Raw genomic sequence first — 25,004 nt, 5'->3', positions numbered from 1 at the left:
CCTGCCTGTGCCATTAAACCCATACAACTCGTCCAGAATGCCGCAGCCGTCTGGTGTTCAACCTTCCCAAGTTCTCTCACGTCACCCTGCTCCTCCGCACACTCCACTGGCTTCCAGTTGAAGCTCGCATCTGCTACAAGACCATGGTGCTTGCCTACGGAGCTGTGAGGGGAACGGCACCTCCGTATCTTCAGGCTCTCATCAGTCCCTACACCCAAACGAGGGCATTGCGTTCATCCACCTCTGGCCTGCTGGCCCCCCTACCTCTGCGGAAGCACAGTTCCCGCTCAGCCCAGTCAAAACTTTTCGCTTCTCTGGCACCCCAATGGTGGAACAAGCTCCCTCACGACGCCAGGACAGCGGAGTCACTCACCCCCTTCCGGAGACACTTGAAACCCTACCTCTTTAAGGAATACATGGGATAGGATAAAGTAATCCTTCTACCCCCCCTTACCCCACCCCATGAAAAAATAAAATAAAATAAAAAATTATAAACATATTGTAAAGTGGTTATCCCACTGGTTATAAGGTGAATGCACCAATTTGTAAGTCGCTCTGGATAAGAGCGTCTGCTAAATGACATAAATGTAATGTAATTGTAATGTGTATGTATATATATCTATATATATATATACAGTGGGGAAAAAAAGTATTTAGTCAGCCACCAATTGTGCATGTTCTCCCACTTAAAATGATGAGAGAGGCCTGTAATTTTCATCATAGGTACACGTCAACTATGACAGACAAATTGAGAAAAAAAATCCAGAAAGTCACATTGTAGGATTTTTAATGAATTTATTTGCAAATTATGGTGGAAAATACGTATTTGGTCACCTACAAACAAGCAAGATTTCTGGCTCTCACAGACCTGTAACATCTTCTTTAAGAGGCTCCTCTGTCCTCCACTCGTTACCTGTATTAATGGCACCTGTTTGAAGTTGTTATCAGTATAAAAGACACCTGTCCACAACCTCAAACAGTCACACTCCAAACTCCACTATGGCCAAGACCAAAGAGCTGTCAAAGGACACCAGAAACAAAATTGTAGACCTGCACCAGGCTGGGAAGACTGAATCTGCAATAGGTAAGCAGCTTGGTTTGAAGAAATCAACTGTGGGAGCAATTATTAGGAAATGGAAGACATACAAGACCACTGATAATCTCCCTCGATCTGGGGATCACGCAAGATCTCACCCCGTGGGGTCAAAATGATCACAAGAACAGTGAGCAAAAATCCCAGAACCACACGGGGGGGACCTAGTGAATGACCTGCAGAGCTGGGACCAAAGTAACAAAGCCTACCATCAGTAACACACTACGCCACCAGGCACTCAAATCCTGCAGTGCCAGACGTGTCCCCCTGCTTAAGCCAGTACATGTCCAGGCCCGTCTGAAGTTTGCTAGAGTGCATTTGGATGATCCAGAAGAGGATTGGGAGAATGTCATATGGTCAGATGAAACCAAAATAGAACTTTTTGGTAAAAACTCAACTCGTCGTGTTTGGAGGACAAAGAATGCTGAGTTGCATCCAAAGACCACCATACCTACTGTGAAGCATGGGGGTGGAAACATCATGCTTTGGGGCTGTTTTTCTGCAAAGGGACCAGGACGACTGATCCGTGTAAAGGAAAGAATGAATGGGGCCATGTATTGTGAGATTTGGAGTGAAAACCTCCTTCCATCAGCAAGGGCATTGAAGATGAAACGTGGCTGGGTCTTTCAGCATGACAATGATCCCAAACACACCGCCCGGGCAACGAAGGAGTGGCTTCGTAAGAAGCATTTCAAGGTCCTGGAGTGGCCTAGCCAGTCTCCAGATCTCAACCCCATAGAAAATGTTTGGAGGGAGTTGAAAGTCTTTGTTGCCGAGCGACAGCCCCAAAACATCACTGCTCTAGAGGAGATCTGCATGGAGGAATGGGCCAAAATACCAGCAACAGTGTTTGAAAACCTTGTGAAGACTTACAGAAAACGTTTGACCTGTGTCATAATGCCAACAAAGGGTATATAACAAAGTATTGAGAAACTTTTGTTATTGACCAAATACTTATTTTCCACCATAATTTGCAAATAAATTCATAAAAAATACTACAATGTGATTTTCTGGATTTTTTTTCTTCATTTTGTCTGTCATAGTTGACGTGTACCTATGATGAAAATTACAGGCCTCTCTCATCTTTTTAAGTGGGAGAACTTGCACAATTGGTGGCTGACTAAATACTTTTATTCCCCACTGTATAAATATACATATATATATATAAATATACATACATATATATATATATATATATATATATATATATATATATACATACATATATACATATACACATATACATATATATACATACATACATACATACATACATACATACACACACACACATACAGTGGGGGAAAAAAGTATTTAGTCAGCCACCAATTGTGCAAGTTCTCCCACTTAAAAAGATGAGAGAGGCCTGTAATTATCATCATAGGTACACGTCAACTATGACAGACAAAATGAGGAAAAAAAATGAAATGAAATTTACAGGCCTCTCTCATCTTTTTAAGTGGGAGAACTTGCACAATTGGTGGCTGACTAAATACTTTTTTTCCCCACTGTATGTGTGTGTGTATGTATGTATGTATGTATGTATGTATATATATGTATATGTATATATGTATGTATATATATATATATGTATGTATATTTATATATATATGTATATTTATACAGTGGGGAATAAAAGTATTTAGTCAGCCACCAATTGTGCAAGTTCTCCCACTTAAAAAGATGAGAGAGGCCTGTAATTTTCATCATAGGTACACGTCAACTATGACAGACAAATGAGGAAAAAAATCCAGAAAATCACATTGTAGTATTTTTAATGAATTTATTTGCAAATTATGGTGGAAAATAAGTATTTGGTCAATAACAAAAGTTTCTCAATACTTTGTTATATACCCTTTGTTGGCAATGACACAGGTCAAACGTTTTCTGTAAGTCTTCACAAGGTTTTCAAACACTGTTGCTGGTATTTTGGCCCATTCCTCCATGCAGATCTCCTCTAGAGCAGTGATGTTTTGGGGCTGTCGCTGGGCAACACGGACTTTCAACTCCCTCCAAAGATTTTCTATGGGGTTGAGATCTGGAGACTGGCTAGGCCACTCCAGGACCTTGAAATGCTTCTTACGAAGCCACTCCTTCGTTGCCCGGGCGGTGTGTTTGGGATCATTGTCATGCTGAAAGACCCAGCCACGTTTCATCTTCAATGCCCTTGCTGATGGAAGGAGGTTTTCACTCCAAATCTCACGATACATGGCCCCATTCATTCTTTCCTTTACACGGATCAGTCGTCCTGGTCCCTTTGCAGAAAAACAGCCCCAATGCATGATGTTTCCACCCCCATGCTTCACAGTAGGTATGGTGTTCTTTGGATGCAACTCAGCATTCTTTGTCCTCCAAACACGACGAGTTGAGTTTTTACCAAAAAAGTTCTATTTTGGTTTCATCTGACCATATGACATTCTCCCAATCCTCTTCTGGATCATCCAAATGCACTCTAGCAAACTTCAGACGGGCCTGGACATGTACTGGCTTAAGCAGGGGGACACGTCTGGCACTGCAGGATTTGAGTGCCTGGCGGCGTAGTGTGTTACTGATGGTAGGCTTTGTTACTTTGGTCCCAGCTCTCTGCAGGTCATTCACTAGGTCCCCTCGTGTGGTTTTGGGATTTTTGCTCACCGTTCTTGTGATCATTTTGACCCCACGGGGTGAGATCTTGCGTGGATCCCCAGATCGAGGGAGATTATCAGTGGTCTTGTATGTCTTCCATTTCCTAATAATTGCTCCCACAGTTGATTTCTTCAAACCAAGCTGCTTACCTATTGCAGATTCAGTCTTCCCAGCCTGGTGCAGGTCTACAATTTTGTTTCTGGTGTCCTTTGACAGCTCTTTGGTCTTGGCCATAGTGGAGGTTGGAGTGTGACTGTTTGAGCTTGTGGACAGGTGTCTTTAATACTGATAACAACTTCAAACAGGTGCCATTAATAAAGGTAACGAGTGGAGGACAGAGGAGCCTCTTAAAGAAGAAGTTACAGGTCTGTGAGAGCCAGAAATCTTGCTTGTTTGTAGGTGACCAAATACTTATTTTCCACCATAATTTGCAAATAAATTCATTAAAAATACTACAATGTGACTTTCTGGATTTTTTTTCTCAATTTGTCTGTCATAGTTGACATGTACCTATGATGAAAATTACAGGCCTCTCTCATCATTTTAAGTGGGAGAACATGCACAATTGGTGGCTGACTAAATACTTTTTTTCCCCACTGTATGTATATATGTATATTTATATGTATTTATATGTATATACAGTGGGGAGAACAAGTATTTGATACACTGCCGGTTTTGCAGGTTTTCCTACTTACAAAGCATGTAGAGGTCTGTAATTTTTATCATAGGTACACTTCAACTGTGAGAGACGGAATCTAAAACAAAAATCCAGAAAATCACATTGTATGATTTTTAAGTAATTAATTTGCATTTTATTGCATGACATAAGTATTTGATACATCCGAAAAGCAGAACTTAATATTTTGTACAGAAACCTTTGTTTGCAATTACAGAGATCATACGTTTCCTGTAGGTCTTGACCAGGTTTGCACACAATGCAGCAGGGATTTTGGCCATCTCCTCCATACAGACCTTCTCCAGATCCTTCAGGTTTCGGGGCTGTCGCTGGGCACTACGGACTTTCAGCTCCCTCCAAAGATTTTCTATTGGGTTCAGGTCTGGAGACTGGCTAGGCCATTCCAGGACCTTGAGATGCTTCTTACGGAGCCACTCCTTAGTTGCCCTGGCTGTGTGTTTCGGGTCGTTGTCATGCTGGAAGACCCAGCCACGACCCATCTTCAATGCTCTTACTGAGGGAAGGAGGTTGTTGGCCAAGATCTCGCGATACATGGCCCCATCCATCCTCCCCTCAATACGGTGCAGTCGTCCTGTCCCCTTTGCAGAAAAGCATCCCCAAAGAATGATGTTTCCACCTCCATGCTTCACGGTTGGGATGGTGTTCTTGGGGTTGTACTCATCCTTCTTCTTCCTCCAAACACGGCGAGTGGAGTTTAGATCAAAAAGCTATATTTTTATCTCATCAGACCTCATGACCTTCTCCCATTCCTCCTCTGGATCATCCAGATGGTCATTGGCAAACTTCAGACGGGCCTGGACATGCGCTGGCTTGAGCAGGGGGACCTTGTGTGCACTGCAGGATTTTAATCCATGACGGCGTAGTGTGTTACTAATGGTTTTCTTTGAGACTGTGGTCCCAGCTCTCTTCAGGTCATTGACCAGGTCCTGCCGTGTAGTTCTGGGCTGATCCCTCACCTTCCTCATGATCAATGATGCCCCACGAGGTGAGATCTTGCATGGAGCCCCAGACCGAGGGTGATTGACCGTCATCTTGAACTTCTTCCATTTTCTAATAATTGCGCCAACAGTTGTTGCCTTCTCACCAAGCTGCTTGCCTATTGTCCTGTAGCCCATCCCAGCCTTGTGCAGGTCTACAATTTTACACAGCTCTCTGGTCATTGTGGAGAGGTTGGAGTCTGTTTGATTGAGTGTGTGGACAGGTGTCTTTTATACAGGTAACGAGTTCAAACAGGTGCGGTTAATACAGGTAATGAGTGGAGAACAGGAGGGCTTCTTAAAGAAAAACTAACAGGTCTGTGAGAGCCGGAATTCTAACTGGTTGGTAGGTGATCAAATACTTATGTCATGCAATAAAATGCAAATTAATTACTTAAAAATCATACAATGTGATTTTCTGGATTTTTGTTTTAGATTCCGTCTCTCACAGTTGAAGTGTACCTATGATAAAAATTACAGACCTCTACATGCTTTGTAAGTAGGAAAACCTGCAAAATCGGCAGTGTATCAAATACTTGTTCTCCCCACTGTATGTATATATGTATATGTATATGTATATGTATATGTATATATATAAAAAACATGGGAGATTGGAAGTGATGCAGACAATTACATTGATGGAAGTTACAATCTATCTGCAATATTAAGCTGATCTACCCCCCCAAAAAAAATTATATAATAATAATTAAAAAATATAAAAAACTTTCTTCTGAAACTTGTCAGTATATTCTTGTTCTGAGAAATGAAGGCTATTCCATGCGAGAAATTGCCAAGAAACTGAAGATCTCGTACAACGCTGTGTACTACTTCCTGCACAGAACAGCGCAAACTGGCTCTAACCAGAATAGAAAGAGGAGTGGGAGGCCCTGGTGCACAACTGAGCAAGAGGACAAATACATTAGAGTGTCTAGTTTGAGAAACAGGCACCTCACAGGTCCTCAACTGGCAGCTTCATTAAATAGTACCCGCAAAACACCAGTCTCAACGTCAACAGTGAAGAGGCGACTCCAGGATGCTGACCTTCTAGGCAGAGTTGCAAAGAAAAAGCCATATCTCAGACTGGCCAATAAAAAATAAAAGATTAAGATGGGCAGCCTGTCTGTGGAGGGCACATTCTCAGTAGGCATCATGGTAAATAACTGTTATTTAGGTCTCTGGTCAGTTCAGATGGACATAATCAGAGACGCAAGTCCTTATATCCTGAAAATCATATAAAGTCATAAAGTCTTAAACGATTTGGTCAAGTCAAACTATATCTATATAAAGACTTGGAGAGCTGAGAGGCAATACAGTATAAAGACAGGCATTTCCATAATGGGGTTGTTTAGCACAGTAACAAGCAGAGAGAGAGAGAGAGAGTTGACAGACATGACGAGAAGAAGAAGAAGAAGAAGAAGAAGAAGAAGAAGAAGAAGAAGAAGAAGAAGAAGAAGAAGAAGAAGAAGAAGAAGAAGAAGAAGAAGAAGAAGAAGAAGAAGAAGAAGAAGAAGAAGACGAGTGTTAATGGGGAAGGAGGAGTTACTACTAACATGTTCTGACAAAACCCTTATTAACAGCTCTCCAAGCTGTCAGGGTCTGTTTTCCTGTTCAACCCCATCTGAGGCCCACTACTGTAGAATGTTAACATCATCAATTTTTCAATTCAGTCCTTTGCTAGTCGTCTCTGTCCCTATTGTATTTTGCCTACAGTGAATAATGATGCATTACCATTAGGCTGTCAGCAATATGCAAACAGCATCACAAACTTCTAGGAAAATGTAGAAAATGAATTTCCCAAAAGGTTTATTATAACGCAATGAGCCGAGGGAGGTGAAAGTAGTCATGATTTGACAGGAAACTAAGTGTCCATAATGAGAGACAGGGGGATTAGTGATTTGATTTAATCATTTCAGTATCTCACTACTGTACGTATATCACCTTCTTCTTCTTCTTCTTCTTCATCATCATTATCATTATCTAAATTCAGCAGTGTGTGCAAGTGCTGAGTATGTAACTCTGTCCCTGTATTATGTATTCTGGTTAATAATCATTGTCTGCAAAGAGCATCACACACATTTATCAAAGCACTGAGCCATATGTAATTCATGAGAAATGCAAAGGATGACAACCAAGGACCTTGAAACCAAAGGAAAATAACTGAAAATCGAGGGAAAACGACTCCCACCTAATTTCCCCATTCATTACATTTACATTTTAGTCATTTAGCAGACGCTCTTATCCAGAGCGACTTACAGTTAGTGAATACATTTTTTTTTTATACTGGCCCCCCGTGGGAATCGAACCCACAACCCTGGCGTTGCAAAACATTCATTCCCTAAGGGGTTGGCCTTTAGAGACTCAGGAGTGACCAGCTGCAGCTGCTGTAGCTTTGTGCCTCTTCTATGGTGAGCCAGGTGGCTCAGTGGGTAAGAGCGTTGTGCCAGTAACCATAAAGGTTGCTGGTTCTAATCCCCGAGCCGACTAGGTGAAAAATCTGTCGATTTGCCCTTAAGCAAGGCACTTAACCCTAATTGCTCCTGTAAGTCGCTCTGGATAAGAGCGTCTGCTAAATGACTAAAATGTAAATGTAGCCTGGTAAACCAGATTGAACGCTGTGCTTACCATTGTTAGTACTGTGCACAGAGTTCAGTCTGGTCTAATCAGGTTACTCTTCTGATTTCTACCCGAAAGGAAGTAGCTGACCCTAGTCCCTAGCTCATTAATCTGTATTGAGTTAGTTAGAGCTCTGGCTGTTCAGCTGACAGATGGCAATGCCTTCCCAGTATAATACTATCCCATGGAACTCAGTTTATTCCCTTAGTTAGCTCAGACATATGGATATCTTTCACAGAAAAAGAAAGGTGGATGCATGAGTTGAATTGACTAGGCTAGGGCCTCATTCAACCCATTAGTAAAGTATAGACTATCCCCTGATTGGCCTGTTGTAATTTCCTACAGACTCCTTCCTCACAGATTGGTAATATTGTTTGAATGTTTAGGGTCGTCTTTGTATCTCCCATTTCCTTTTCACAATCTATTGTTTTCATCTTCAAATATATTGTTTCCTGTTGTTTCCCCAAAAATGTGTTCTTATCAGTTTGAGATGATCAACAGAGCTTCAGGTTCCTTGGTGTCCACATCATCAACAAACTATCATGGTCCAAACACACCAAGACAGTCGTGAAGAGGGCACGACAAAGCCTATTCCCCCTCAGGAGACTGAAAAGATTTGGCATGGATCCTCAAAAAGTTCTACAGCTGCACCATCGAGAGCATCCTGACTGGTTGCATCACCACCTGGTATGGCAACTGCTCGGCCTCCGACCGCAAGGCACTACAGAGGGTAGTGCGTATGGCCCAGTACATCACTGGGGGCCAAGCTTTCTGCCATCCAGGACCTCTATACCAGGCGGTCAGAGGAAGGCCCTAAAAATTGTCAAAGACTCCAGCCACCTTAGTCATAGACTGTTCTCTCTGCTACCGCACGGCAAGCAGTACCGGAGCGCCAAGTCTAGGTCCAAAAGGCTTCTTAACAGCTTCTACCCCCAAGCCATAAGACTCCTGAACAGCTAATCATGGCTACCCGGACTATTTGCATTGCCCCCCCACCACACCCCCTCTTTTGCACTGCTGCTACTCTGTTTATTATCGATGCATAGTCACTTTAACTCTACCCACATGTACATATTACCTCAATTACCTTGACTAACCGGTGCCCCCGCACATTGACTCTGTACCGGTACCCCCCTGTATATAGCCTCCCTACTGTTCTTTTATTTTACTGCTACTCTTTAATTATTTGCTATTTTTATTTTTGCTGCTTTGTTGGCTAAGGGCTTGTAAGTAAGAATTTCACTGTAAGGCTGTTGTATTCGGCGCATGTGGCAAATCAAATTTGATTTGATTTTGATTTGATTAAAAATTCAGATTGATGCTTTCAACTGCCCAAAAAAGTTTATTGGTATACCAATTCCCTGGACTAGAGTAAACTCCAGCAATCTCACACACTTTTCATAGAACTGAATTGCTGTTCTTGCTTCTGTGTCAACTTCTAGGCTAAACAGGGCCAATGGTGTAAAGTATGCTCATGCAACAGCAAAGGACCCGGAGGAACAGATATAGAACAGTTAGGTGTTAATCACGCAATTTACAACATTTGAACATCCTCTCTCTCTCTTTCCCTCTATCGCTCTCTGGGTGCCCAAAACCAATGTATAATAAACCCCTATACAAGACAGCACATGCACAGTCCACCTACACACATAACACAATTGCAGAGCAAAACAGTGTCAATCATTGTGTGATATCATTCTACAACCCTGTATTTTCATATAATACTCTGTTATCAAATAACAAATCATTTGTATTTAGGCTTCATCCCCAGCATGTGTTTATTCAATTAAAGTGGAACTGAAAGCATTTTAGCAACATGAAATCTTATTAAAATCTGTTCATATACACCCCCAGGATGAATATGACACTTTTAAAAAACACATTCTGACAAGCGAGCACTTAGTTATGGTCTTTTTCACATTTTCATAAATTCGTAGAATGTTTGGGAATTACGGATACCAAGGCGTTTGTGAAAATTCTATAGCAATATAGAGTGGGAAAGCGGCCGTATGTTTGGACAATTAATAGACACTGCAGTAAATAAAACCTAATAACAATATCGGTCTCATCCAGGACCGGAGTCTACGCAGACCGGTGCGCCATAGCTGTAGGCCTTTATGCAAACAAGACATTTGCCACACGGGCCTGCCATCATTGACTTTGAACTGGACTGTGTGTTTACAGGCAACAGCGCGACTTTAGATCATTAGAACGGATTCGCCTAAAGCCACCTGAATGGATATCTGCAAATATGTAAATACCACGGGAGTCCTCTTATATTTGTGAACTTTACAGTCCTATTGATCAAACAACCATGAAAAGGTAGGTTATATATTGTGCACATCAACAACAAAAGAGCAACAACTAATGCTAGCAAGTGCAAGATGAGCTAAAATCTAACCAAGGAACATTAGATAAACCCTCTCAATTTTTTTCTGTTGGTTGGCCATCAAAATTGCACTGATAAACGATGGGGAATTGTTGCCTACTCGTCCTTTTGTAGCATGCCAATGCATGCTTGTCCTAACCAAGCACCCAAGCTAACTGGCTAAAGTTGGCTAGCTTGCTAGCTAGCTACTTCCAGAAACAAATGAGAGAACACCTCACTCTGACCATTTGACTCGCCGTAGCAGAGCTGGTTAGGCCGTTTACATGTTATCTACAGGGTTCGTGATTAACTATTGCTTTTTTTGCCTATGTTTACTGACACCGGTCATATTCAATGGGTGTTGCGCGTTCGTAAGTTCAACAGTTATTCTGCACTCTGGCACACTCAGACGAGAGTGATCTGAAATAGGAGTAGATACCCAGAGTGAATTTGCGAATGCAAGAGATATTCTAACTGGATTAACAGTCATCAAAGTACAGCATAGCTAGCTAGCTAGCTTGCAAAACTATTCACATTTCTTGCTAGCTAACCAAATTACACCTACATCTCTAGTTGTGTACAGTGGGGAAAAAAAGTATTTAGTCAGCCACCAATTGTGCAAGTTCTCCCACTTAAAAAGATGAGAGAGGCCTGTAATTTTCATCATTTTTTTTTCACCTTTATTTAACCAGGTAAGCCAGTTGAGAACAAGTTCTCATTTACAACTGCGACCTGGCCAAGATAAAGCAAAGCAGTGCGATAAAAACAACACAGAGTTACATATGGGGTAAAAAACATAAAGTCAAAAATACAACAGAAAATATATATACAGTGTGTGCAAATGTAGCAAGTTATGGAGGTAAGGCAATAAATAGGCTATAGTGCAAAATAATTACAATAGTATTAACACTGGAATGCTAGATGTGCAAGAGATTATGTGCAAATAGAGATACTGGGGTGCAAAAGAGCAAAATAAATAACAATATAGGGATGAGGTAGTTGGGTGGGCTAATTTCAGATGGGCTGTGTACAGGTGCAGTGATCGGTAAGGTGCTCTGACAACTGATGCTTAAAGTTAGTGAGGGAGATAAGAGTCTCCAGCTTCAGAGATTTTGCAATTCGTTCCAGTCATTGGCAGCAGAGAACTGGAAGGAATGGCGGCCAAAGGAGGTGTTGGCTTTGGGAATGACCAGTGAGATATACCTGCTGGAGCGCAGACTACGGGTGGGTGCTGCTATGGTGACCAATGAGCTAAGATAAGGCGGGGATTTGCCTAGCAGTGATTTATAGATGGCCTGGAGCCAGTGGGTTTGACGACGAACATGTAGTGAGGACCAGCCAACAAGAGCGTACAGGTCACAGTGGTGGGTAGCGTATGGGGCTTTGGAGACAAAACGGATGGCACTGTGATAGACTACATCCAATTTGCTGAGTAGAGTGTTGGAGGCTATTTTGTAAATGACATCGCCGAAGTCAAGGATCGGTAGGATAGTCAGTTTTACGAGGGCATGTTTGGCAGCATGAGTGAAGGAGGCTTTGTTGCGAAATAGGAAGCCGATTCTAGATTTAACTTTGGATTGGAGATTCTTTATGTGAGTCTGGAAGGATAGTTTACAGTCTAACCAGACACCTAGGTATTTGTAGTTGTCCACATACTCTAGGTCAGACCCGTCAAGAGTGGTGATTCTAGTCGGGTGGGCGGGTGCCAGCAGCGTTCGATTGAAAAGCATGCATTTAGTTTTACTAGTGTTTAAGAGCAGTTGGAGGCTACTGAAGGAGTGTTGTATGGCATTGAAGCTCGTTTGGAGGTTTGTTAACACAGTGTCCAATGAAGGGCCAGATGTATACAAAATGGTATCGTCTGCGTAGAGGTGGATCTGAGAGTCACCAGCAGCAAGAGCGACATCATTGATATACACAGAGAAAAGTGTCTGCCCAAGAATTGAACCCTGTGGCACCCCCATAGAGACTGCCATAGGTCCAGACAACAGGCCCTCCGATTTGACACACTGAACTCTATCTGAGAAGTAGTTGGTGAACCAGGCGAGGCAGTCATTTGAGAAACCAAGGCTATTTAGTCTGCCAATAAGAATGCGGTGGTTGACAGAGTCGAAAGCCTTGGCCAGGTCGATGAAGACAGCTGCACAGTACTGTCTATTATCAATCGCGGTTACAATATCGTTTGGACCTTGAGCGTGGCTGAAGTGCACCCATGACCAGCTCGGAAACCGGATTGCATAGCGGAGAAGGTACGTGGTATTCGAAATGGTCGGTGATCTGTTTGTTAACTTGGCTTTCAAATACTTTCGAAAGGCAGGGCAAGATGGATATAGGTCTGTAGCAGTTTGGATCTAGAGTGTCACCCCCTTTGAAGAGGGGGATGACCGCGGCAGCTTTCCAATCTCTGGGGATCTCAGACGTTATGAAAGAGAGGTTGAACAGACTAGTAATAGGGTTTGCGACAATTTCGGCGGCTAGTTTTAGAAAGAAAGGGTCCAGATTGTCTAGCCCAGCTGATTTGTAGGGGTCCAGATTTTGCAGCTCTTTCATAGGTACACGTCAACTATGACAGACAAATTGAGATTTTAGTTGCAAATTATGGTGGAAAATAAGTATTTGGTCACCTACAAACAAGCAAGATTTCTGGCTCTCACAGACCTGTAACTTCTTCTTTAAGAGGCTTCTCTGTACTCCACTCGTTACCTGTATTAATGGCACCTGTTTGAACTTGTTATCAGTATTAAAGACACCTGTCCACAACCTCAAACAGTCACAATTCCAAACTCCACTATGGCCAAGACCAAAGAGCTGTCAAAGGACACCAAAAACAAAATTGTAGACCTGCACCAGGCTGGGAAGACTGAATCTGCAATAGGTAAGCAGCTTGGTTTGAAGAAATCAACTGTGCGAGCAATTATTAGGAAATGGAAGACATACAAGACCACTGATAATCTCCCTCGATCTGGGGCTCCACGCAAGATCTCACCCCGTGTGGTCAAAATGATCACAAGAATGGTGAGCAAAAACCCCAGAACCACACGGGGGGACCTAGTGAATGACCTGCAGAGAGCTGGGACCAAAGTAACAAAGCCTACCATCAGTAACACACTACGCCACCAGGGATCAAATCCTGCAGTGCCAGACGTGTCCCGCTGCTTAAGCCAGTACATGTCCAGGCCCGTCTGAAGTTTGCTAGAGTGCATTTGGATGATCCAGAAGAGGATTGGGAGAATGTCATATGGTCAGATGAAACCAAAATAGAACTTTTTGGTAAAAAACTCAACTCGTCGTGTTTGGAGGACAAAGAATGCTGAGTTGCATCCAAAGAACACCATACCTACTGTGAAGCATGGGGGTGGAAACATCATGCTTTGGGGCTGTTCTTTGGACCAGGACGACTGATCCGTGTAAAGGAAAGAATGAATGGGGCCATGTATCGTGAGATTTTGAGTGAAAACCTCCTTCCATCAGCAAGGGCATTGAAGATGAAACGTGGCTGGGTCTTTCAGCATGACAATGATCCCAAACACACCGCCCGGGCAACGAAGGAGTGGCTTCGTAAGAAGCATTTCAAGGTCCTGGAGTGGCCTAGCCAGTCTCCAGATCTCAACCCCATAGAAAATCTTTGGAGGGGAGTTGAAAGTCCGTGTTGCCCAGCAACAGCCCCAAAACATCACTGCTCTAGAGGAGATCTGCATGGAGGAATGGGCCAAAATACCAGCAACAGTGTGTGAAAACCTTGTGAAGACTTACAGAAAACGTTTGACCTGTGTCATTGCCAACAAAGGGTATATAACAAAGTATTGAGAAACTTTTGTTATTGACCAAATACTTATTTTCCACCATAATTTGCAAATAAATTCATTAAAAATCCTACAATGTGATTTTCTGGATTTTTTTTCTCATTTTGTCTGTCATAGTTGACGTGTACCTATGATGAAAATTACAGGCCTCTCTCATCTTTTTGAGTGGGAGAACTTGCACAATTGGTGGCTGACTAAATACTTTTTTCCCCCACTGTATATCCAGCTAAAAATGATATTAGGGGAAAATGTCAGTCACTCACCCACTCCTCCAATTAATGACATCATCCTAGCAGCTAGCAAGCTAGCTATCTAGCTAACGTTAGGCTCTGTGTTCTTAGCTTGCTACATAAATAGATGCGCTAGCCTATTAGCCACGTTATGACTGACTTGTGATCATTGCCCTTGCTAGTTTGATTGTATTGACATTCCTAGCCTTAGTTACATTAGTCCGATTTTGTCCAAAATATTGAGTCATTGAAACTGAAATAGTGCATCCTGAAGGGAGGCAGCAAACAATGTACCAGGCCAGCTGTGATTTATAACCTGATAGCAATATTTTTATGACTACCAAGAACTGTATTGGTGAATTATATTACTCATGCATCGAACTGCATCCATCTATTCTGCCAACAATGCGTTAGTGTACGTCATGGAATGTTGAGTCAAATATAACCTATTTTTAAAACCTCTAATAAAGTTGGTTTTGTAGCATAAACTCGGAATTTGACATTTTTGACTGATATTATGATTGTTTGTTTCATATCTGCAAAGTAGTTAAAACGCTGTCAGTTCCACTTTAAGCAATGAGGCCCGGGGGTGTGTGGCATATGGCCAATATAACCACGGATAAGGGCTGTTCTTAGGCACGACGCAACGCAAACCCCCAAGGTGTGTTATTGCTATTATAAACTGGTTACCAACGTAATTAGAACAGTAAACAAGTAGTTTTCCATCATACCCATGGTATATTGTCTCATATACCACATCTTTCAGCCAATCAGCATCCAGGAGCCAAACAACCCAGTTTATAGCATGGAATGGATCATTTAGGCTTCATCCCCACACTCTTAGAACAAAAAACTGTCCCCATTGGAGAACACTTTGAAGAACTCTTTTTGGATCCAGGTAGAACCCCTTTGGTTCCAGGTAGAACCCTTTTGGGTTCCATGTAGAACCCTTTCCACAGAGTGTTCATTCAACATGGGATACAGTAGATTGACTTCCATCCCACTTCCACTGACAACATGAACAAGAACAAAATGAAAAATCAAACCCGTGGTAAAAAGGCTATATCACACCTTTTCACTTAATCTGCACGCTATATTTTGCTCCATGTATTTAAACATTAATAAGAGACTTAAATACAATAAAAGTCTTAAAGAATCCATTCCTCCAGGCGAGATTTAATTAATTTAAAAAGATTTAAGTTAACATTCAATAAAAGGGTAATGAAAGATGATAAATCTTGCATGAATCTCTCTGAGGCAGTGTGTGTGCTTGTGTGTGTGAGTGTGTGTGTGTGTGTGTGTGTGTGTGTGTGCGTCTGGCGCAAGTGTGTGTGACATATATGTCTCAGTGTGTGAGTGCGACCGTGTGTGTGACCTAATGACCTCTATTATAATCCACATATATCTTCAACATTAATCAAAAACCAATTAAACTCCCAGAACTATCACACGGGTTCTGTGTCCCCGGGAAAGAGAAACCACTTCTTATCCTCTAAGAGCCCATAAATCATACCAAATTGATCAAAGTCAATATGTGTTTGGTCGCCTGTTAGTACGTGAGTGGTTGTGTGAGGCTAAACACACAGGAGACTGAAAGGAATCCAATGCAACCAGTGTCATCAACATCCACTTTAACAGTCTGCTTCTTGTAGTGTAGCGTGGTGGGAAGTCCGGTTTGGGAACTGTCTCCTTTTCTTAATGGATGGATGGGTGGGTGGATGGGTGGATAGATGGATGGATGGGTGGGTGGATGGATGGATGGGTGGGTGGGTGGATGGATGGGTGGGTGGATGGATGGATGGATGGATGGATGGATGGATGGATGGATGGATGGATGGATGGATGGATGGATGGATGGATGGATACGGGTGGGTGGACGGATGGATGGATGGATGGATGGATGGATGGATGGATGGATGGATGGATGGATGGATGGATGGATGGATGGATGGATGGACGGGTGGATGGACGGGTGGATGGATGGATGGATGGATGGATGGATGGATGGATGGATGGATGGATGGATGGATGGATGGATGGATGGATGGGTGGATAGATGGATGGATGGATGGGTGGGTGGGTGGATGGGTGGGTGGGTGGGTGGGTGGGTGGATGGATGGATGGATGGATGGATGGGTGGGTGGGTGGATGGATGGATGGATGGATGGATGGATGGATGGATGGATGGATGGATGGATGGATGGATGGATGGATGGATGGATGGATGGATGGACGGTGGGTGGGACAGTGAGAGGCCATGAGGGTCACTGACAGATCTAGGACACAGTCGCCAAACAACCTAACACTGACACAGTCCAGTACTGACAGTGCAGCACAAGGACTGCTACAGGGCTGAAACCAGGACAGCTACCACAGATCCACTGGGAGGAAGCGTTTTCATATAGAGTACGTGACAGGTTGGAGCTTCCCATTAAAGGCCTAAAACCCACTTCATATTTTATACAGTCATCACACTCCATACTCCATACTCCATATTTCATGGTCATTCATTTAAATTCATACATGTTCTGTCTAGGGTTGAGAGAAAGAGGCAGATAACCTTGTCTCCTTCGGGAGAGACTCTCTCTGCCCAGGAATGGAGAATTCCATCAATCAAACCACAGTATGGTTTTAGATATGGTAAAAATAACAGGAAGACTGGTGGTTTTAGATATGGTAATTAGGGCTGTGACGGTCATGAAATGTTGGATCATGATAATTGGCAAGCCAAATGACCGCGGTCTTCGTTCTAAAAATTAAGAAAAAAACTAACAAAATTTGGATGCACATTTGTTGGAGGGATGCACATTTTCGGGTTTCCTCCACTCCTGACCGCATCTGCTGCCATAGAAATGGAATGAATAGAACGGGCGTCCCCATTCAAGTCAATGATGGCATAATGGGTGGACTGGCAAGTTGTCACTAGTTAAAACAGCCACAAAGACAATAACCCCGCCTATTTTTACAGTTTATCTTCTTAAAATGTGATTTTAAACCTAAACCTAACCTTGACCACACTGCTTACCTTATGCCTAACCCTAACCTTAAATTAAGACCAAAATGCATTTTTGTTTTCCAGAACTTTTACGATATAGAACAATTTTGACTTTGTGTCTGTGCTATTTAGTGGAAACCCGACTGGTAGCCATTGTGAGTGTACCCATAGGAGCAAAGCAGGAAGTAAAAGCAGGAAGTAAAAGCAGGAAGTAAAAACAGGAAGTAAAAACAGGAAGTAAAATCAGGAAGTAAAATAAGGAATTAAAAGTAGGAAGTGTACCCATCAATATGTGCTGTGATTTGTTGATTCAACTCAACTGACATTACAAAAAATACATTCCATTGCATGAGCCACATCAGTTAACATCATTTGAATGAACGTTCTACATTACCATGGAAATTATTGCATCACAATACCAGGCAGCCATTGTGTGTGTTCCCATGAGTTTACCAGTCAAATTGCCAGGGTTAGAGGTTCCAAGCCCATTCTATTCATCGTTTGCTACAGCACCTTGCTTGTTTCAGCAAGGGGACAAGAAAGTTTCAGCACATTGTTAAGAGTCCATGTTACCACAGAAACAGACTCAACTGCACAAATGCCCGGCTGTCCTGTCTTCAGTCAGCAGTTCTTTCGTTTTAACGGTTATGATTGTTATATTATTTTCATGACTGTCTTCATCCACAACCATCGGTTACACGGTTATACAGTCATTGTGCCAGCCCTACCTATAGCACAGACCCCCCATCAGCTATGCTGACTAAACCAACAACATAGCAGCCCTCTGAGGAAGGGGCTACTGACTAGTCAAGCAGCCAGTCAGCCCACCGCCCCAAGCAGCCAGTCAGCCCACCACCCCAAGCAGCCAGTCAGCCCACCGCCCCAAGCAGCCAGTCAGCCCACCGCCCCAAGCAGCCAGTCAGCCCACCGCCCCAAGCAGCCAGTCAGCCCACGACCCCAAGCAGCCAGTCAGCCCACCACCCCAAGCAGCCAGTCAGCCCACCACCCCAAGCAGCCAGTCAGCCCACGACCCCAAGCAGCCAGTCAGCCCACCACCCCAAGCAGCCAGCCAGCCCACCACCCCAAGCAGCCAGCCAGCCCACCACCCGAAGCAGCCAGTCAGCCCACCACCCCAAGCAGCCAGTCAGCCCACCACCCCAAGCAGCCAGTCAGCCCACCACCCCAAGCAGCCAGTCAGCCCACCACCCCAAGCAGCCAGTCAGCCCACCACCCCAAGCAGCCAGTCAGGGAAGGAGTTACTGACACATCTGATGGGCGGAAGTCTGTGCTGTAGGTAGGGCTGGCACTAATACCGTATAACCCTGTAACTGACGGTTATGGACTATCATGAAAATAAAATGATCGTCATGACCGTAAAAAATCATTTGGGGAATTAACAGCTGATTGAAGACGGGAAGGCCGGGCATTTGTGAGGTTGAGTCTGTTTCTGCGATAACATGGAGTCTTAACAACGTGATTAAATGTTGTTGCCCCTTGCTGAAACAAGCTACTGCATTAACATTGCAACCTCATGTCACTGGCTGCTTTATGTGAATCTAACAGCAGCTAGGTGTAAGGAGCAGGTGTGACCTTTGAGTGGTGCTAGCTATAACGTTAATAACTAATCACAATCATTTGTGGGTGTTGAGTGGAGGTGGAGAGGCTGCTCTCCCCTCTGTGCTCTCCCCTCTGTGCTCTCCCCTCTGTGCTCTCCTCTCTGTGCTCTCCCCTCTGTGCTCTCCCCTCTGTGCTCTCCCCTCTGTGCTCTCCCCTCTGTGCTCTCCTCTCTGTGCTCTCCTCTCTGTGCTCTGCCCTCTGTGCTCTGCCCTCTGTGCTCTCCCCTCTGTGCTCTCCCCTCTGTGCTCTCCTCTCTGTGCTCTGCCCTCTGTGCTCTCCCCTCTGTGCTCTCCCCTCTGTGCTCTGCCCTCTGTGCTCTGCCCTCTGTGCTCTCCTCTCTGTGCTCTCCTCTCTGTGCTCTCCTCTCTGTGCTCTCCTCTCTGTGCTCTCCTCTCTGTGCTCTCCTCTCTGTGCTCTGCCCTCTGTGCTCTCCCCTCTGTGCTCTCCTCTCTGTGCTCTCCCCTCTGTGCTCTCCCCTCTGTGCTCTGCCCTCTGTGCTCTGCCCTCTGTGCTCTGCCCTCTGTGCTCTGCCCTCTGTGCTCTCCTCTCTGTGCTCTCCTCTCTGTGCTCTCCTCTCTGTGCTCTCCTCTGTGCTCTCCTCTCTGTGCTCTCCCCTCTGTGCTCTCCCCTCTGTGCTCTCCCCTCTGTGCTCTGCCCTCTGTGCTCTGCCCTCTGTGCTCTCCTCTCTGTGCTCTCCTCTCTGTGCTCTCCTCTCTGTGCTCTCCCTCTCTGTGCTCTCCTCTCTGTGCTCTCCTCTCTGTGCTCTGCCCTCTGTGCTCTCCCCTCTGTGCTCTCCTCTCTGTGCTCTCCCCTCTGTGCTCTCCCCCTCTGTGCTCTGCCCTCTGTGCTCTGCCCTCTGTGCTCTGCCCTCTGTGCTCTGCCCTCTGTGCTCTCCTCTCTGTGCTCTCCTCTCTGTGCTCTCCTCTCTGTGCTCTCCTCTGTGCTCTCCTCTCTGTGCTCTGCCCTCTGTGCTCTCCCCTCTGTGCTCTCCCCTCTGTGCTCTGCCCTCTGTGCTCTGCCCTCTGTGCTCTCCCCTCTGTGCTCTGCCCTCTGTGTTCTCCCCTCTGTGCTCTCCTCTCTGTGCTCTCCTCTCTGTGCTCTGCCCTCTGTGCTCTGCCCTCTGTGCTATCCTCTCTGTGCTCTGCCCTCTGTGCTCTCCCCTCTGTGCTCTCCTCTCTGTGCTCTCCTCTCTGTGCTCTCCTCTCTGTGCTCTGCCCTCTGTGCTCTCCCCTCTGTGCTCTCCTCTCTGTGCTCTCCTCTCTGTGCTCTGCCCTCTGTGCTCTCCTCTCTGTGCTCTCCTCTCTTGTTGTTATTATTACATTTGTTATTGTTGTTATTATTATTAATATTATTGTTGTTATTATTTCAGTTGTTATTATTACAGTTATTATTATTATTATTATTATTGTTATTATTATTATTACATTTGTTATTGATGTTATTATTATTAATATTATTGTTGTTTTTATTATTGCAGTTGTTGTTGTTATTATTATTATTAGTGTTGTTGTTATTATTATTAGTGTTGTTGTTGTTATTATTACAGTTGTTATTGTTGTTAATATTATTAATAGTATTGTTGTTGTTATTATTACAGTTGTTGTTGTTATTATTATTATGATTACTGTTGTTATTATTATTGTTGTTATTGTTGTTATTATTATTACAGTTGCTATTGTTGTTATTATTATTCTTGTTATTATTATTGCAGTTGTTATTGTTGTTATTATTATTAGAGTTGTTATTATTACAGTTGTTATTGTTGTTATTATTATTGTTGTTGTTAATATTACAGTTATTGTTATTAATATTATTATTATTATTATTGTTGTTATTGTTATAATTTGATTTTACAAGGTGACTATGCAATGTGATGATACAACTCCCACCCACCACCACATCTGTCATGTTTTGTTTGTCTTGTCTCTTCTATGTTGTATTCCCTAAAAAACTATTAAAACAAATAGTTCAATAACCCTGCCTGCTTGTGTCTACAGTACATTTTCACAAGATATACAGTATATCTCATCTCCCCTAACTAAATAGTTTTTCTCAGATCTGTCAGATGCAACATGAAGTGAATAGGAGATTCCACAAACCTTTATTATTATTTAATTTTTTAAAATATATTTCTTAGGGGGTATATTTCCCTTTATTACTTTCCAACCCCACCACCCCTTCCCTAATTGGAGTAAACTAGTGAACAACAATGCTTAGGCCTCTACTTCCAGCTTATACATACTATATACATTTTATGGACACAGTCAATTTTACAATAATTCTATTTTGTTTGTTTTTACTCCTGAACTTCCTCTACCCTCAACCTCTCCAATCATTTTCATGATGTCCATCCGGTTTGCTTCTATATGCCATATCTTTCTAACTGTGCTCTTTCACAAAAGCTCTCAACCTATAACCTATATACATATTATGGACACAGTATGCTTACATTATTAGTTATCTTGTTGTTATTAGTTGTTGTTAGTTGTTAATAGTCCCATCCTTCAACTCCATTCAACACCACCCATCTATCTCTTAACACCATCCATATTGGATTTCTATTTGCCATATATTTTTCAACAGTACTGTGATGTTTTACAAAAGTTCTGAACCTTTCTATTCTCATTGTTTCTACAGATTGTAAATTGTAAATAAACATTTTTGCTAAAAGTATTATTATTTTATTGATTGATTGACTATGACTTTTCAGATCACCCAGTAATGCTATCTGCAAGGTTAGCTCCAGGTAAATGTTGCAATCCTTCAGCCATTCCTGGACCTGTGTCCAAAAACAAGCTACAAATGGACAGTACCAAAACAAATGATCTAAATATTCTGTCTCTTCGCAGCAAAATCTGCAGAGCTGGGAAGGTTGTATTCCCCATATAAATAACATTCTATTGGTAGCAAGAACTTTATATAATAATTTAAATGAAAAAATTTGAAGTTTTGAATCCGGTGTCGTTTTGCGTATCAGTTCATAAACACTATGCCATGGGATCGGTACGCCACTCTATGGGACTCCCAATCACATCTGGTTTTGATACAGCCTGGAATCGAACCAGGGGGTCTGTAGTGACACTTCAAGCACTGAGATGCAGTGCCTTAGACCGCTGCGCCACTCGGGAGCCCCAATGTATATGGGACGGCTGTCAATCCTTTGGTCCTTGAATGAAACTGGTATACTTTTATATTTATCACAGTTTTCTTTAACCAATTATGTTCTTTAATGCAAGGCCAACAGACAAGTTACTTTTTCCCCCTTCCACTTTCCTCTTCCATTTTTGCGGTAATGCTGCAATTATTTGGTTGTATTTTTGGGTAGAGCAGACATTTCCATATGTATTGAGGGCTAGTTTCAAATGTTGCCATGTTTCTGTATTTTGAAATACTGTAATGTAGACTTTTGAACCAACTCACCCTCCTTTGATGTAGTCCAGGAACGTGTGTTCTGACTCCACCGTGAACGACAGCAGAGTTACCTGGGTAAAAATGACATTCAAAACAGTTACCAAATGGTTATATTCACCACTTAGGTAATCAACACTAAACATTATTTATTTACCAATTTAAACATCTGTTCACAACAACAGTGTCACCTGGGTAAAAATACATTCAAACCAGTTTTCTATTCTAAAAGGTTGCTTACCCACTTAGGTAATCAACACCAATACAATTTATACAAATACCAATTTAATAATAAGCACCATCCACATCCGTAATCAACACAAACCCAATTTACCAATTGAAATATTAAACACATGAATCCAGGGCCCGAGGGCTAACCAACCAACTGCCACCCAGGAGTGATTCATCTAGGTAGAATTAGTTTGTTTGATATCAGAGCTGCATATTAATATTGCTGTCACAGGGAGAAGAACCGTCTCTCTCTCTCTCTCACACACACACACACACACACACACACACACACACACACACACTCACACCACACACACACACACACACACACATCCATCTCACTGAGTTATGATGAGAGCAACATGATGGATGACTTGCTCTGTGATTTTAATGATCTAGCCACAGTCATCATATTGAGGCTCTGCATCCCAAACTGTGTGTGTGTGTGTGTGTGTGTGTGTGTGTGTGTATGTGTGTACGTGTGTGTGTGTGTATGTGTGTACGTGTGTGTGTGTGTGTGTGTGTGTGTGTGTGTGTGTGTGTGCCCAGGCAATAATAACAATGCACTGATTGTCTCCTAAACATCAGCCACTGGCTGGGCATGGCAGCCACTCAGTCACTGATAGGACAACAGGACATGTGGAGGAGGAGTGAAGAAGCAGCCACTCAGTCACTGATAGGACAACAGGACATGTGGAGGAGGAGTGAAGAAGCAGCCACTCAGTCACTGATAGGACAACAGGACATGTGGAGGAGGAGTGAAGAAGCAGCCACTCAGTCACTGATAGGACAGTTATCATCTCTATAGACTCTCACCGGTTAACGTTGTTTGAGGCCATTACAACTTATTTCTCTTCTAGTGATCTTAATTTAGCCTGGTCCCAGATCTGTTTGTGTTTAGTATTGCATGCCAAACATCGCAATGACCGTTGAAGTTTAGCAAGACAGCAGATCAATGCAGATCTGGGACCAGGCTAATGTTTATTGTCTGGACCATAACAAAACAAAGCATCCTATCTTGTCTAGGATTCAGAAGAGATAACAAACAATTAGCTAAGGAAATTAAACCTCTACAATCCTCTTACTACAAACTCATTAATGAACACAACAAACAGAGATGATGGGGAAGAAATATACGGTTGCACCAGGCAGGAAGAGATGTAGATTTTAACCTGGAGTTTTTGACAGACTCACCGTCCCAGAGTTGATGTATCTCTTCTTCTTTACCTTCTTCTTGGCGTTCACCACCTAGGATTCGACAAGCACAACATGAGCATACTGATATTGATATAATGTAAAAATGATCCCATCAAATGTCTCCATTCCCCTTGGCCAATAAAGAACATCAGGTATGTTCATCCCCCATACATACTGTAGGTACAGTATATGTAACGGGGCATGTGAAACTCAGTCCCATAACTGCAGTGGGTAACGCTGAAATACCATCGATCAGACCCTCAGGCTTAGTGTAGTGCACAGGTTATTCCAGGCTGTTCATTGGGGTCTATCCTGGGTGTATTACATGCATGTGTATCCACACATCATAACAATGGAATGGAATCCCACCGAGGTTGGTATTTTTGAACAACACATGCCAATATACGTATGTAAACACACACACACACAGCGAGAAAATGACCTGACTGCCGATGAGGGTGGGGAAGAGAGGTGATGGCTGATAAGAGACTATAACATAACATAACATGAGGTCATGATTGTGTATTCAGGACCTGAGGCCACAGGAAGGCGTGTATGATGCAGGATCTGGTAGTAAAATGATCGAGGTCATGTGAACCATCCCTAGTGCTCATTCTACAGGATCCACACATGGACACATGAAGTGCTGAATATCAAGTCAAAGGTAGCCTTCCCTTCCCCTGTCTCCACCCTCTCCTTCCTCTCCCTCGTCTCTCCCCCAGGCCTCTATCCTCTCTGTCACAGTGTTGTGGATCTCCCCCAGGCCTCCTTCCTCTCTGTCACAGTGTTGTGGATCTCCCCCAGGCCTCTATCCTCTCTGTCACAGTGTTGTGGATCTCCCCCAGGCCTCTATCCTCTCTGTCACAGTGTTGTGGATCTCCCCCAGGCCTCCTTCCTCTCTGTCACAGTGTTGTGGATCTCCCCCAGGCCTCCTTCCTCTCTGTCACAGTATTGTGGTTCTCCCCCAGGCCTCTATCCTCTCTGTCACAGTGTTGTGGATCTCCCCCAGGCCTCTATCCTCTCTGTTACAGTGTTGTGGATCTCCCCCAGGCCTCCTTCCTCTCTGTCACAGTATTGTGGTTCTCCCCCAGGCCTCTATCCTCTCTGTCACAGTGTTGTGGTTCTCCCCCAGGCCTCTATCCTCTCTGTC

The 25,004-nt window shown here is 43.3% G+C and overlaps 1 protein-coding gene across 2 annotated transcripts in view; it reads right to left on the bottom strand.

The window, feature by feature from the left end:
* LOC121546109 (copine-5-like) overlaps positions 1–25,004 on the bottom strand; it is a 189,608-nt gene that overhangs the window by 41,777 nt on the left and 122,827 nt on the right. For both annotated transcript variants that reach the window (XM_041857133.2, XM_041857134.2), the window contains 2 exons: positions 23,852–23,905; positions 22,439–22,500 (listed from right to left, as the gene is read on the bottom strand). In XM_041857133.2, coding sequence (XP_041713067.1) covers positions 22,439–22,500; positions 23,852–23,905 — 116 coding nt within the window. The remainder of the gene's footprint in view (positions 1–22,438; positions 22,501–23,851; positions 23,906–25,004) is intronic.

The sequence above is a fragment of the Coregonus clupeaformis genome, chromosome 30, assembly GCF_020615455.1.
Source record: "Coregonus clupeaformis isolate EN_2021a chromosome 30, ASM2061545v1, whole genome shotgun sequence".
Classification (NCBI taxonomy): Eukaryota; Metazoa; Chordata; class Actinopteri; order Salmoniformes; family Salmonidae; genus Coregonus; species Coregonus clupeaformis.
The sequence above is the reverse complement of the archived record's forward strand: the minus strand, read 5'-3'. Positions and strand labels throughout refer to the sequence as shown.